The 16,532-nt window shown below is 38.1% G+C and overlaps 1 protein-coding gene across 2 annotated transcripts in view; it reads right to left on the bottom strand.

The window, feature by feature from the left end:
• Positions 1–16,532, bottom strand: part of CTNNA2 (catenin alpha 2) — a 469,159-nt gene that overhangs the window by 49,613 nt on the left and 403,014 nt on the right. For both annotated transcript variants that reach the window (XM_066317287.1, XM_066317288.1), the window contains exons 10-12: positions 12,832–12,924; positions 12,408–12,564; positions 9,324–9,524 (exon numbers count right to left, since the gene is read on the bottom strand). In XM_066317287.1, coding sequence (XP_066173384.1) covers positions 9,324–9,524; positions 12,408–12,564; positions 12,832–12,924 — 451 coding nt within the window. The remainder of the gene's footprint in view (positions 1–9,323; positions 9,525–12,407; positions 12,565–12,831; positions 12,925–16,532) is intronic.

Below are 16,532 nucleotides of genomic sequence, written 5' to 3'. Positions count from 1 at the left end.
TTTTCCTCGTATGGCAATCAGTTTGTTCTGCAATTTTTATACTTAGAAACATCACTGCAAATTTTGTTTAGTGATATGGGAACAATAAGATATTTGACAGACAGAGAAATGTTAGGTTACATAATAAAATTATTGTCATAAAAATTAAAAAATGTTTGGGCGTTCTCATTCATAGCATTAGAACAAAAAGTTTCATTAATATGCAAGATTAAATGAATGCCTTGCTGATTTATTGCACTTTACTGCCTTATTATTTAGGAACTTGAATTTCTCAGAATCTTAAGTAGATGTGAACGTTCAGAAATGTGGAAAGGGATAATTAAGACACAAAAAAAAGCAATAAAGGTCAAGGACCCTCCAGGTGCATGGGTTTCTAATTCTTAGTAGCATCAATGGGAGTCAGGAAATTTGGTCTGGTTTTGTCTCACATTATACAGCTGAAAGTTTGAAATCCCTTTCCTTATACCAGGCAGAGAACAGTAGATGCTTCCATGAGACAATTAACCACACCTATCCTGCTTTAAAGACTCAGCTTCAGCTGGATAAAATTCTGATTTTCCTGTGCCCTAAACAGAGAGGGAGGTGCTTGGCCTAGACCAGATATCTGCTTTAGACAACCATGTTCAGGCATAAATCAACCCTATTTGTGCACCAAATCCTGGCGCAGTTTTGGCTCTGAATCAGGCTGAGCACAGCGTGGCTCCTTTCCATCCCAATCCCACTGGAACTGAAGGGCTCACAGGGGTCTCATCACTGGGGCATTTTTCTGGCCAGAAGATGAGTTTTGAAAGGCACCAGCAGAGCTATTTCTTAAAGTTTTATTTTGAAAAAACGAGCACCTACTTGACTCTTTTTAAAACCCAGGGATTTGGATCCAAGGTAAGCACCCTTCTCAAAGACCAGGGGTTGTTCCCTGGAGCCAGACGGTCCTCAGAAAAATCAGATATTTGAGCTGCAGAGAAGTGACTGATCTCCTGTACCCACTGCACCCAGCTGTGCACCCTGGCTGGCCCTCATACTTGGCATTCATTCAAGCATTTGTACCTGTCCTTATGAAAACTGATTTTCCTTATGCCATGTTGACAGAGATTTATCATTTAAGGTGCCAACCACCTTATCTACACAGCTTTTAAATGGCTCTAAAGATCTGATCAGTTGTGGATAAGATTACTCAAGAATGACATGGCAGTCTAAAGGTTTGGACTACCACATTGCTAAAAGTTTCAGGATCCCTGAAACTGTCTGTGCTTTTCCTAAACATCATAGTTGTTTGTGTCACACAAATCAAGAAATTATCTAGAATGATGGGCAGGATTGTAAACTTAAGGATTTCAAGGGAGACTAAAAAGGAAAAAAAAAAACCCATGAATGATCCATTCAGTTACCGAAAAAAAAAAAAAAAAAAAAAAAAAAAAAAAAAAAAAAAAAAAAAAAAAGATGCTGTCTTAGACAAAAAGCTCAGCCATCACCCAGATTTAAGAGGTTTTAGTATAAAACATTCACAGAGTTACAGTTTAAAATTTTCAGGGCTCTGGATGAAATTTCTTCTGTTAGCGTGGCTTGGGTTTTTTTGTTTGTTTGGTTGGTTGGTTTTTTTTTTAATTAGCTAATTTACTCAACTGAAGAAAGAATACAGTCTACTGGGAAGTTCAAGTATTTAAAACAGGTATTTAAAAGATTATTACTAAGGGATATCTGACATCCTCTGTCTAAGACAGCACAGCTTCTCGGCTTTGTTTGAAGGATGAATAAGGAATGAAATACGATACCTTATTTAGCTCAAAGTGTTTGTCAAAGCCTGTTTCTAGAAGAACTGTACGTTCCTTATCAGAAGATTCTATATACTTCACAGAATGTTTTTAAGTCCTGGTCTCATATCATACAATTTACATTTCAGTCATGACTATTATATTGCTAATTGAAAAGAAAAAGCTTTATAAAAGTCTACTGAAACATTACATAACATACCATAGAATCATTTGAGTTGGAAAAGATCTCTCAGATCATGGAATCCAACCCGTAACCCAGCACTACCAAGGCCACCACTGACCATGTCCCCAGGTGCCACATCCACACAGCTTTTAAATCCCTCCTGGAATGAGAAATCCACCACTGCCCTGGGCAGCTGTGCCAGGGCTGGAAAACACTTTCTGTGAAGAAATTTTCCCAATATCCAATCTAACCTTCCCCTGGCCCAGCCTGAGGCTGTTCCCTCTCCTCCTGTCCCTGTTCCCTGGGAGCAGTGCCCGACTCCCCGGCTGTCCCCTCCTGTCAGGGAGTGGTGCAGAGCCACAAGGTCCCCCCTGAGCCTCCTTTTCTCCAGGCTCAGCCCCTTTCCCAGCTCCGTCAGCTGCTCCAGACCCTTGCCCAGCTCCATTTAGGTTATCAAACCCTGTGCATCTCACACTGGTGACTCAGGAAACAGGAAAAACAAAATTAGGGCAGAATACTGTGACACAGGGAAGGATGAAACATCACTGTCCAATGCACAGGACCATCTTTTCCCTTCCTGCTATTTAGTGATTCACTTTCCCCCTGATGAAATGGTTAAAAGTCAGCTGTAAAATAATGAATATCCACACCCTATAGCAGTTTGCAGTGAACACAAGACTTTCGGGAAGAATCAGCCTTCACTGCCAAACACTGATTTAGCCATGGCCCATAAAAACAAAGCTCTCAGGCTTCCTTGAATTTATGGCCAAGTCCTGACCCTTTGGCCCCCTTGTATTAAGTCTTCTGGCACTTCCCAGAAGGCTCCAACTTTACCTGTGGGTTTATGGAACCAATCAGATTGAGGTGGGAATGAAAGAAATGGATTTGCTCATGTGCAGCCCAGGTGAGATGGACACTACAGAAATCAATGGCATGTCTGGAGCTAAGTGCTGGGAGACAGGGACACACACACTGGATGGAAAAAAAACACCATCAAACTTTGTCCTGACTGAACTGCCATTCACAGAAAGATAAATGTCAGGGCAGAAGCCAGGTATATCCCAAAGTGGACAGAGGAGGAGAACAAATGTCAGCTGCAGGGACATTTGTGTCTCACCAGTTTCAGCTGTCTCACTCTCCTGCCTCCCTGTGCAAAGCTACTCACAGTGAGCACCCCCAAAACATTATTCCTGCCAAACAGAACTCCCTTCAGGTTAGTATTTCAAATGAAAGCAAATTCTTCAGAAAATTCCCTCATGAAAGCAGTCTCATGCTGTTGGACACCAAGTAGGTTATGTAAAAAGCAAACCACCCTTCCTGGCTTAACTGTAAGTTTGTGTATATCAATATGTAGGTGTGTGTAGGCAAGGGGAGGCAAGGAATACCAGTGCTTTAATTTTAAAACATTATTGTACAATTCACACTTGTATTCACAAAACATTCTGTTGGAGTTGGTAGATGGATATCCACTCCATTTCTTTGCCTATATTTTCTAGACCTGGTAAATTTCTTTTTACTTCCATCACCATCCTCCTTATTTCAAAAAATGGCTTTTAAGAGCATGAAATGTTTTTGAGAACAGATTTGAACAGTGGCTAAATAATACTGGTTTATGAAAATGGCATTTCTATTATATTTACACTATTCATTACACAAGGTGTCTGGCACATCCCAAATAGATAACTCTGGTGTTTTTTAAACTCTCACTGAGTTAATTCACATCTAAATCTTGAATTTTCTTTGATTATGTAATCCTTATCTTGACCTTCTTCCATTTCTGGAAGATCTTTAGGTTGTGGAGAACAAAGTGGAATTATCTGCTTGGGGTATTCTGTGAATACCTTCCTGTAAAGCACAGTCTAAGACCTTAAGCACTAATGTGAGGCTGTTGAGCATGGAAAAAGTATCATTTCTCAGCTGCCCATCACAATGCCACAGATTTTCTGAGATGATGAATTAGCTCAGAACCTTTCCATCAATGCAGATAATATAGATTAAAATGTTCCATTTACCTAGAGAAATTAAATAAAAATACCTTTTAGTCTCGTCTTCCCCTCCCAAGCAGCCCAAACAGCATTTTCCTTTTGGCAAACTTTGCTGCTGCCTATGCACCTGTTAATGAATGCATCTTACACCAACCACGGCTCTGACCCTGAAGTGTCACAAGATTTCCCTCCTGCCTGCTGAGAAATGATCACTTGTGCTCTGCTCATGCCTTGCCACCAGCTCTTAATCCATCAAAGGCCTTAACACTCACCCCATGGTTACCCATTTGCCAAACAGCTGCATGTGCAGGGTGTTAGGAAAAGCCTTTGAAAATCTAGATCAATTACATTATATTCTCCTTCAGCATTGTATTTCATCTTTAAACTCTAAAAGTGGAGAGAAAAAGAGCTAGCATTTCAGCTTTGAGCTACAATGGTGATTTATTAATCTCTTATGTCTGATTTAATTGCTTTATAATGCATTTTATACAATTTCTTAGTGTATTCCTCTGTATATTGATCAGAGTTTCTCTGGTAAAAAATTCTTTGGCTCAAACCAACACAATCTTGGGTGTTCTCTGGTCCGTTTGTAAAATACCTTTTGTTCTATAATGCATTGATTTTTAATTTTTTTCTTCTGTTGGTGACACCTTGACCTTTGGATTTCAGTTTAGCAAAACTTTAAAGAAAATGCTACAGTACTTTGCAGAATAAAAGTCATAATTTGATCAAAACTCCTGGACAAATGATCTCATGTTCTCAGGATGATGGTACCCATAAGTTTTACTATAACTACCTGAACTCCCATAAAACACGAATTTAACATCATTTATTTTTTAAATAGGCACCATTTTGCATCTTTTAGCTCTCCCTCAGATTCAATATGGTTTTTTTTTTAATACAGCTATGCTTAAATTCATCTTCTTCCTTCTATACTTTGTTTCCCTTTATATCACTGCTGAAAAATCCATCTTTCCCACATTTTAGTATTAGCTTTGATAACATCATTGAGCTGCCTTTTTCTAGTGATAAATATCTTTAAAGTTTGCCCTACTCACACTGATAAAACTCTCATAGGTTTATTGCTGAATTGCCAGTAGTGCTGATTTTCAGCATTAGCCCATTCTGATAAAGACAAAATTGAAAAAAAAAAAATAAAATGTATCAAAGCAAAAGTCAAAGCGACCTACTTAAAACCAGGGAGTTACAAAGTTACTGGGATATTTTTAAAACATGCTAAAAGCTGAAACTCCAATTTCTGGTGTGAATCAGACGATTTCAAATTTCCCACGTCCTTCCCAGAAGTAACCCAAGCAGTACGGCACTTGCTGTTCCAGAATGGTTTCCAGACAGCCCAGTGCAAACTGGAGCCGAAAAAAAGAAAAGTCGGGAAGTTTTCACAGTCTTTCCCAGGCAGCTCCAGTCCTGCTTGATCTGCTCTTATCCCTTCCATTTCCCATTCATTCCCTTTCATCAAAACCCTACAAAGTCTGCTCCAGTTCTCCCACCTTAAATCCAACCCTCTTGACCTTTAAAGAATGCCACAGATTTTTCTCCTTCCTGAACCTCAAAAATCTTGGAAAATAGGAAAATAGGAACTGGCTTCATCGCCTGTTCCTTGATTTCTTTCTAGGGACAATTTGTTTCATCTGTTTAGAAGCACAGGCTTGTTGCCCTCAGTATTAAAAGCTTTTGAAGCAACTGCTGAGAACGCTTCAGTCTCCTCCTCGGTGAAGGCAATGGGAAAATCTCAGGTGACCTTGGTCACTGGCTACTGAGCAGGATGAGAGTTCAATATTCAAACAGCAATTCCACTCTGTTTCTTCTTACTTCCTTCCCTTTCCTTTTGCCTTCATCCTTGCTTTTAACTTTTTCTTTCTTCTCTTTTCCTTTCCATCCTTCTCTCCCTTTTTTCACCCCGACATGCAACTTGTAACAGGATGATTTCACAGCTTTCTACAAATCTAAACACCAATATAACATTTAACAGAGACCCCCTCAAAAAAACCTCAACCAAACAAAACCAAAAGAAAACCAACTAACTGACCAACTAAAAAAAACCCCCAAAACCAAACCACAAACAAACAAAACCAAACCAAACCAGACAAACAAACAAAAAACCCACCCCCCCCCCAAAAAAAAACCTAAAAAACAAACCACAAAAAAAACCCCCAAAAATCCACAAAAAACCCAAAACAACCCCAAAAATAAACAAACCAAACCAAACAAACAACCCCCCAAAACAACAAAACCAAAAAAGAAACTCACAAAGAAAACCGAAAAGCAATCTCTAAACCAACCAATCAACCAAGAAAATTGAACCTTGAGGCTCTGGTTTACTCTTGCAAAAGTAACATCCACTAAAATCTATGAGCTTGTGGTTGTTCCCAGTGAGCCCCATCAACTCTGTGATTTTATAGGTTTCATCTTGAATTCATAAGAAAAATCACCAAGTGAGAGCTAAGTTTTTGTTATGGTTTTTAAAGGAAAATTAAAGTACTGTATTTTAAAAGGACATTAACCAGTCTGTCACTCCTCAAAACTGCTGCCAGAGATAAGAACCCAGGCTCTACCCAGCACTTGGCTTTAAAGGCAGTTTGTGAGGCAAGCACAGGCGATAAAGCACTGAAACACTAAAAAAACCTACTCCATACATTCCAATGGCTGTAAATTAAAACAACAAACAAATGAAACTTGGAGGTGAGACTGGTTATTGAATCAATGTTTGTAGTTTCCATTTCTCAGAAACTATCAATGTCATTTTCATGAGAGATTAATTTTCTCCCCCCTAAAAATAACAAAAAACATTAGCAAGGTGCTTGTCTTTCCAAAACACTGTATCCATATTTCTCCACTGTGGATCCAACCCAATAGTCACAGAATACAGTGAAATCTCTGGAAAAAGAGGCTTGACAGAGGCATTCCCTTCTCAGCTGACAGTTAGAAGTAAATAATAATTATAAGAGAAAGGTAATGTGCTTATTTCCTTTCTATTATTATTTAACTACATTTTTCCCAGCTTCCAAAAGCATTTAATTTAAAACTAAATAAAGGTCAATTAAAACAACAACAAAAAGAAAAAAAAAAAAAGGAAGGAATAAAGATGAAAACACTGAGATGTTCATGGCTGTGCTTCTCATAGAGACTTTGATGTGCACATCTGTGGGTAGAACCTGAATCCAAATCAATCACTGACATGATTCTTGAGTATTTGATAAAATCCAGGCAGGAACTCGAGGTGAGGAACCAAAAGAATATTGAAATAAATGTATGGATTCATAGGTACCCAGATCATGGAATCACTGATGTTGGAAAATTCCTTTTAGACCATCAAGTCCAACCATTCCCCCAGCACCACTGTGTTCACCACTACACCCTGTCCCCAAGTGCCACATCCACAGGGTCTTTGAACACTTCCAAGGATGGTGGCTCCAGAACGGCATAGGGGGGTAAAAATTCCACTTTAATCCCTTTATTCTAAGGCGATGAAATGAGTCAGCTAATTCTACTTTTTTTAATTACACAGAAATCATAATCAATGCCTTTGTAAATGGCCTGAAAAGCTGCAGATAGAAATTGTGCTCTAATATTAATGATCTACATTCACAACTGGCAGAAATTGTTTCAGCTTCATCAGCTTCATTGAATTTGGGCCCATTCTGTTCCTTCAACTACTGCTACACAATTTGTGCATGATATCAAGTTCTTAATATTGTAAACATAATATTTTTTTTTAATACTGACAAGTTTATTTACACTTTATAAAATAAAAAAAAAAGGCAAAAACTTTGAGTTGGAGGAACAGGGACTTGTTCTTAACTATTGAATCCCAACATTAACACAATGATGTTGTCAAGATGCACTCGGTCTAGAGTGAGCACTTATAGCATTTATTTATTATTCAAATTATATCAGAAAGTGAATTAAATATGGAATATAAGTATTTTCTGTGCATATTATTGATATACATAATGGCACTTTATACCTGCCCCCTGAAAAACTTTTAATAAAAAAAATGTATAGAATTTTGGATCACAAATTTTGGCTAAATAGGAAGCTCAAATGTACATTTTGTTTTGTGTAGTAAGAAAATGTTAATGGTAGGAAAATTTCTTCATAACCTCTCCCTGATCAAAAGATGATTTTAACAGAAGAATGCAACAAAATATTTCACCATGTCAAACTGAACAGATTATTTTCCTTCTGTGAATTCATAAAACCAGCTCATAAACTTTTAGAAATAAACTAAATTTACAGTACTTATTCCACTGAGCTCTTGTTGGGTAGTAAAAATAGGCTGACATTAAGCTGGGGGCTACAATACCACGAGTAATTTTTAATCATCCCAAAGCCAGGTTTTTTATCTTATTTTGTTGATTCCTGTTCTCACAGCAAACACAGAGACTGCAGAGCAAGAACAGTTTTTGCTTTTCCATCTCACAGGCCAGTTCCTGGGCTTTCGGTCTGAAAGTCACATTTGATGTGCCCTGAACTGGTGCAATTTTCATTTGTTCCTTCCAGAATAATCTTGATGGTTTTAAACCTCAGATGAACAAGTGCAATCAGGCAGGGGAGGATCAGCTTAGACACCTGTGGACATCCAAATTGGTGCATCTCTCTCCTGCCAGGGCACCTGATCAGTGTGTGGAGACCCAGACTGTGAAGTCAATGAAATTGGGAGCATAATTCACCCAGAACCACCCAAACCCACCGCCTTCATACGAGAGCACTTGGTAGCATTGCCTGCACTGAGTTATTGAGAGCACTGATATAAAGGGTTTTAAAATGACCATCACAGACCTAATCACCTACACTGAGATAAATCCAATCCCTGCTCTGGCAAGGCAAAACCAGATTGAAATAAAAAAAAAAAAAAAAATATTCCCAGTCTATCACTCTAGCAGACTTTTCTACTTTTATATAATCTAAATGTTTTATACAATCAATCAGACTTTTACATTTTTTCAATCAGGTAGTGCATTTTCAGTTGCTTATATGCGTCTTTCAACAAAAACTTGTTTTGTTTAGCAACCCTTCAGTCATCCACCTGCATAGACCAAAAAGTAGTGTTTGCAGTGATTTTCTGCAGATGCGTAACACAAAATCAATCAACTCAGAAGGAAAGGCTGTGTATTATTTATTCAAATCATAGAAACTTTGATGTAGTGGCCTAGTCTTGATGTGTTACTGAATCTCTTCTCTTATATGGCTCCTGTCAGTATGACTTCTGCAACAGCACTGAGTAGAGAATAAAAAACACACTCACGGCCATGAATTTATTTGTTTGTATCTTGTTTTCAAGAACAGATTTCCCTCTGAGTTACAGATCCCAGAGAACCAACTGAGAGTTTTAAACGATTAAATAAGAGTATTTCAATAATTCTTTCAGCACTCCAACAAACTCACCAGTTTCAGAGAGCAGTTTGGTGGCTTCCAGCACCTTCTCGGTGTAGACCCCGGTCTCGTAGTTCTCCATCTCTGCGTTGATGATGTGGATGACTCTGGCTGCACGGCCCCGGATGGCGCCCGCCGTTCTGTCCAGCGTGTCCACGTCCCCCTCTTGCAGAGCAATCACACACTTGTTCACATCTTCCAGGATGTGGTTTTCTGGAAGTCAGGTTACAAATACAGCTCATACAATTTTACTCTTCCTCACAGCAAGCTTACTGATTTGGGCAAATGTCAGTAGGTTAAAAAATTGGTATCTACCTTTATCCAGGCAGAAAGACAAAAAGCCCTTCTGTGACACTGTCACACAATATAAAAATCTGTCTGATATTTATCTCTAGTAGGGACTGGGCTACATCATCTTACCTGTACTGTGTGTCCCAACCTGCAATTCCTTGAAAAGCAGTCACAATAATTTCAAACATCACCCTGAATTTTATCGTAATGAAATTGTAATTGAAATGAATGCAAAAGGGAAAGCAGTCAAATAATTTTATAGATTCTCTAATAAACAGTTGGGCAATTTTCTGAAGGTGAATTTACACTCTCCCATAAATGTTTATTACGTTTGGCTCATTTTTGTCTAAGTAAGCCAGAAAAGAAAATAAATCACATTGAAAAGACAACAGCAAATGGCCTTTGCAGACAGCACAAAACCTGGGCATGAGCAGTTCATCTCCCTCTCTCCCTCCACCTATGCCAGAGAATAAGCCGGGAATTTCTAATAACACACGCTGTAATTATATGTGTTGGCATAATCTGGAGCAAGAAATGACAACAGTGACTCAGCTCAGAGGAGGTGATATCAAGCAGCTTTATTGGATTCTTGGGAGATGCATTGTTATTTTTCTGGCTCTGAATCAGGCCATCTACTCTCACGTGCTGCAGTATCAGAATTTATGTAGTATTCTCACATACAAATTATGTGAAAGCATGAAGAAGGTCAGGCATTATTTCTCTGCATTTAGTAGAGTCAAAAATAATTTCAGTAAGACCTCAACTGAATTTCACATTTGACCAAACTCAGTCTGAGAAACTCAGTGACTTGACTTTCTGCAAGAGACACCTCTAAACCAAAAATGAAATGCTGCTCTTTGTAGCAGTAGTAAAACAGAATTAATCAGTTCACTGTTTTTTGTTAATTATCTTTTGCAACTAAAAAGAATAACTCACTAATCTTCACAGTTAAAAATTCCAAGGTTGGATCATTTGAGGGTTTCAGAAATGTTTTACATGATGTTGAATTTTACACTGCAACAACTTTCGATGGAAACTGAAAGTCCCCTGAGCTGTGAATCTGAGTAACTTTCAAGGCAAAATTCTTTGTTTAAAACACTCCCTACTCAGAATGAAAAAGCAGAGCTTTGTTAAAATTTTTCCCCACTGTTTCCATTTCACCATCACCAACTTGCTTTTACCATGGCACAGACAAATTTCGCCCGACAAGATACATGAATTTGGACAGGGCATTTGGAATATGAAATAGCTTGTTAAAATTATGGCCACCTTTCTTCTGGTAGCCACCATATTATTAAAGCATACCATCAAATGTGACAGCCAATATGAAGAGGAGGAGGTGTCATTTCTGGAGGTACATTTAACCAGATAGTGGCATATTGAATGCTTCACTGGTTTAACATCCAAAAATAAAAGTACTCTGTGTAAGCTGAGGCTTCCAAGCATTACAGCAAGAGCAACAGTCTTTCTTTTTCCTATGAAAAAAGAACCTAAACTTTACAGAAATAATACTTTTCAGCTGCCTTGGAAATTCTGGATCTAAGTCAAAACTCTGAAGGAATTAAGATTTGAGAACAAAGAGACTAAAACCCTCATCATCCAGTCAAATTACTGCTGGTTTATATATACAAGCACTTGGAGTAAGCAAACCTCTCAAAGAAAGAAGAAAATCGCCATTTGAGCCAGATTTCCAACTCTGGCACATAGACTGGGTCTGCAAGTTCCAGCCTGGTCATCCCTTTCTCTTAGAACTAGTTCTGCCAGAAGGTGTTTGTAGCTTTAAATCTCAAATAAAAATTAATGTGCTCCCATATTCTGAAGTACCCTTCTATTCAGAGAGCTCATTTTCATTCTCTTGCCATGCCTTGCAGGAAACACTTGCAAAGCTGTTGAACAGAGGAGTGTAATTAACTAAACCAAACCATTTCCCTTTTAATAAGGGTATCAGTATACAACCAAATGAGATAAAGAGGGCAAAAAAAGAAAATTGAAGATTTTTTTTAAAGGCTAAAATTTTTTTTCTTTCAATATTTTTTTTTCCTCATAAACCTCTTTTGGAAGATTTAGGAAATATCACAGAAAATAATGTAGAAAGAAACAACATTTTGGTCAGACTATCTCATGAAGTTTGGCTCTTCCAAGACATTAAAGTAAGCAAAGCCTTCTTGGCACACTCTGTGTCCTTACTCACAACAATGAAATTCACCCTTCTAAGTGAAATAGGAAAATGAGTTTTCTGCAGCAAAAATTAACCCAAAGGCACCACTCTGCAACTACAGCATTCACTGAGTATGATCAAATTGTAGCAATACACTCTGCCACAGGCTGTAGCACTTTATCAGGAGGAGAGAGAAAAGACTGAGACCCAGGGTCAGTGTCCTTCTCTTCTCCATCCCTTCTTTACCCTCCCAACCCAAACCATCTCGTGATTCTGTAAAGTTCACCTTTACTCCTCTTGCCCACAACTGCACAAGGATTCCAACAATTTCTACAAATACTCTCAGCTTGTAACAGGTCTGGAACACATTTTTAGAAGGTGGCTAAAATCCTTTGTGCCTGAGTTGAAACAAAACTTTTCTAGGAATAGAAGCACAAATAGGTGCTATTTTTGGGGAGATGAAGAGCCAACCATTGCTACCAGGGATTAATTCACGTGATTGGCCCTACTGAGTGCAGAAGATCAGCATTCCAATACAGACAGACTAAATGGATTAATGATGCTTTAGGAATTAGAGCTTTTATCCACCCTGACCCAATACTTTAATTCTGGAGTATATTTTGAGAAAAGTCTCTGGATCCCAGTACCTGAAACAGAGAGGAAATCATCCACTGAAGTGATGTCGTCGACAGCCTCGGTGAGAACTCGCACCTGTTTCTCCCACTGGTCCTTAAACACATCCATGTTGTCCTGGGCTACTTTGCTCTGGGGTCTGGCAGCCAATGTGAGGGCAGCATTAATTACCTGTTAGTCAAACCCATTTGTTAGTGCAGGAGAGGATTTATTTTTTTTTATTTATTTTTTCCCAGGGGAAAGAGCAAATGGATTATGGACTGTGTTAAAGATACAGCATTCCAACCCATTTGATATGAAGAGTCTCAAGATGCTTTTTTCACAGTTCGTGGAAATCAGGCAACAATCTCACGACAAAAACAAGGGAATACTCTTCTTCTAATGTTTTTAAGAGCTAAAAGGCTTCCCAAATACATTTTAGCAGGAATCTTCACTCACCTGTGGGCACAGACTATCGATCTGTGTGGCTGCCATACGGACTAACTTCACACCTTCTTCATTATTGGAGATTGAACAGGCCAGATTTGCAACCTGCAATGAAGTCATGAAATCATCAGAATGAGAATCAAGATTTAGGCAAGTGAGCAATTTTATACCTTTCTCTGTTCTCATCGAGCCTTGCCTGAAATGAAAAAAAAAAAATATGAGAGGAATAATACATCTTCTGTGCTGGTGAACAGAAACCCATGTAGATTATTTCCTTACTAGCAAATAGAATGACCCATCTCCTTTAGATTTTTCTCAGAATCTTCCTTCACTGTCAAGTGTTTCACATTCTCCTCTGTAGCTTGAAAATTATCTGCTGAAAAGTCATATAGGGAATGGAGAACATCCACACATTTACCTGTACATTTCCTTTTCTCAGTTTATTTTTCCTCTTATGAACTATATTCATTATTAATGTAGATAATCAGGCTCATCCATGCACTCTGAGCTTGGCAAAAGGAAGGATTTTTTATGTCCTAACACATAGAATCATACTTCTCAACCTACAATCAAAAGTGATACCTTCACTGATACTGGGCAGTTACATATCTCTCAAATATCTTCATTGTTTCTTATGGTTTTGTGCCTGTTAAAATAATTTTAATTCTCAGCTAGGCTTCTTTATTTCTAGGTGTTTGTCTGCCCCGCAGTAAAATATCTATTAGTAACAGTAAAGTAACTCAGAGATGTGAAATAACTGTTGAAACCTTGTTCTGTAATATAGGTCTGAAGATCTCATTCAAAGATCTTTAAATCAACATTTACTTGCCCTGGCACAGCTTTGGGAACTCTGAACCTCTAAGACTGAAGGCTATTTGGATAAGATAAAGACTTGGAGAGACATCAGAATGAGATCTAGAAATCAGACCACATCTCCAGACACGGCAGAGCTGCATCTCTGTGGCTTGGATTCAAGTGGAGGAGCATGTTCTCCCAGCTCAGACAGCTCTTCCAAAAAAACCATTCCCAAAAGCTTTGTGCCAACCCCATGAATCTGCCCTGGGTTTTCCAAACAGCAATTCATGTTCCAGTGCACACTGTGATATTTAAATCACTAAGGCACATTTTAGGATGGGGGAATACAGAATATTTTTAAATCATTCAAGATTATGGCTCTTTATTCTAATCTTCATTAAAACAAACTTATAAAATTTTGAATATGCTTCCTTGATATTATGGACTGTGCCCGAAGGCACAGCTATCAGTTGGAAATGATTCATGAATTAGTTCAAATGCCCCCATCTTTCCAATTTTCCTCCAGTCTCCCCTTGTGGTATTAATCTGTTCTCATCTGCAGTGCACATCCCTGCCTTAGCCCTGATCCATCTGTTCTGCATAGAACCTATTTCACTTCCAGTTCTGTGCAGCGTGGTTTGCATAAATCAGAGTGCCAAAGCTCAGGCAAGAAAAGAACCCAAGGCTTCAAAGAGTCTTGCAGGCATTTCCTAGTCAAGATTTTATCATAATGTTGTGATTTTCATTTCCATTTCATGATGAGACAAATAAGTTGGTCTGTTTGTTAACAGCCTTACAGCCCTCATGTCAAAAACATTCTCCTGAGCTGACATCTTCCAATTAATTTACCATTTTCTGTAGTCACTTCTATGTGCACATCAAACAAAACACTTTCATCTTCACCAGAAACAACAGCTAAGCAGGATAATATCTGGAATTCATTAACATGAGTGGAAATTACAGACTTTAAAAACTAGTAAATGATCTTAAGGTTAGCAAGAGCCACTTTCCTGTATTGGAACTAAGTGGCTTTTCAGACTGCCCTTAAAATTCGTGATTAAAAAGATGAGAATTTGTCTCAAGGCTTCAGATGTAACATTTACTTTTTTGCATAGAAAAATGTGACTGAAGGGGGCTGGGTGCCACGAAATGGCCGTCAATCTATAAAGCAGGTCTTTGAGTTCCTCTGGAAGGGAACAATGCAGATATAATCTGCAAAAAAAAAAATCCCTTATTTCTTATCTTTTTCTGTTAATTACTCTTTAAATAGAATCCAAAGAGATAATATTTGGATGTTGTACAATGCCCTGTTGCTCTGTGAAGGATACAAACACAATCAGAGAAATCCTTTTCCCTTTTTTTTTTTTTGTAAAATAGAGTTCAGTACATTGTTTTGGGTGTTACTATCAACACAAGAGTACAAATGTAACTATTGCTGCATTAGATATATATCAAAGAGCATTACAGTTATCTGTTTAAAAGAAATAATGATACACATAATGTATAATCCAAAGTTTAATAGTTTCTGTGATATAGTTCAAGCCTTGCATAAATCTAGCCCTGTATCATCAGCAGTCAGGCAGCAGAACTATTCCACAATCCAGCAGGGAGTGTGCCAGCCTGCACCAGGGCAAGATCTGATCATGTCAAATAAACATAGAGATAAGCAAATTCCACAATGGCAGATGCAACCTGGATAAAATTGAATTCAGCACCACAAACCTATGACTTTACCCAAAAATTAATTTTTAAATGATGGCAAGAAATAGCCTTTACTCTCTCAAGCCTGTGTTTCAGTGCATGAGCATGTGAAACAACACAAGCTTTAGGTGCACTCAATCACCGGATACCTCACTTTTTAATTGCTTTGATTGGCTTTGTTATCAAATACACAGTCAACTCACCATCAATTAATATTCTTGGAACAGCAAGGTCCACATGCATGCTCTTACTTGATAGAAACCACAAGATAATTCCCCCTGCTTTAGCTTATTGTAAATTCAGAAACTTCAGATATTTTTCCTACCTAGAACTATGAATTAAAAAACCAAAAAATTAGGACACAGTTGCACCCAATTAGCTGAGACATCGGGATTAGGTGACAAAATGATCCTTTTGGACAATGGATAAAAAAAAGGGAGGAAGGTTGTTCCAGGTGCCTGGTTGACTCATCCTCTAGAGGTGTCTGGTTTATTATTTAAATTTAGATTACAGCTGCCCCTGGTGATAAAGGTATTAGTGAAATAAAAGCTGGTGCATTATAAGTTGTTTTGCATGAGTATATTTAACAGAACATGTTTTGTGAAGAACACAGACACATTTGAGGGTGGGAATTTCCTTGATGTGCTACTTCTGGGCTGGATGGAGCAGAGACCTTGGAAAGGAAAATAAAAAGGCTGTGCATTAGTGTAGCTGCCAATTTACCAAAAGTTTGATTTGAAGCCTTTACCTTTTCATTTCAAATGCTCTGTCTCCACCAAAGCATTGAAAGGGAAATTTCCTGAGAGGCTATGGAAGCAACCAGGTAGTTAATTTTTTTTTTTTTTTTTTTTTTTTTTTTTTTTTTTTTTGTTTTTGTTTTTACTGTTTACTAATTTCCTTGAGCACATCGAACTCACTGAGTGCCTAAACAGAATTTAAGGTTATAATGAGATCAATGTGATCTCTCTGAAGAGTATTTATATCAAGGAACACATTTTAAATACCAAAATCAATGAACTGTGAATCATTCTCAAAAATATGTAGAGAACTTAGTAACAGCAAAACTGCTGTGTAGATGAACATTATTGTCCAGAATTTCAGGTCTGCTGAGCTGCTCTTAGACCATCAAAACAATTGCTGAACACCTTACACCTGTCCTTGTAGAGCATGAAGAGGTAATGAGCAAGAAGATAAACATCCATCTCCAGTGATGCTTA

Source organism: Sylvia atricapilla, chromosome 4 (genome assembly GCF_009819655.1).
Source record: "Sylvia atricapilla isolate bSylAtr1 chromosome 4, bSylAtr1.pri, whole genome shotgun sequence".
Lineage (NCBI taxonomy): Eukaryota > Metazoa > Chordata > Aves > Passeriformes > Sylviidae > Sylvia > Sylvia atricapilla.
Note: the sequence above shows the minus strand (reverse complement) of the source record. Positions and strands in the feature narration are given on the sequence as shown.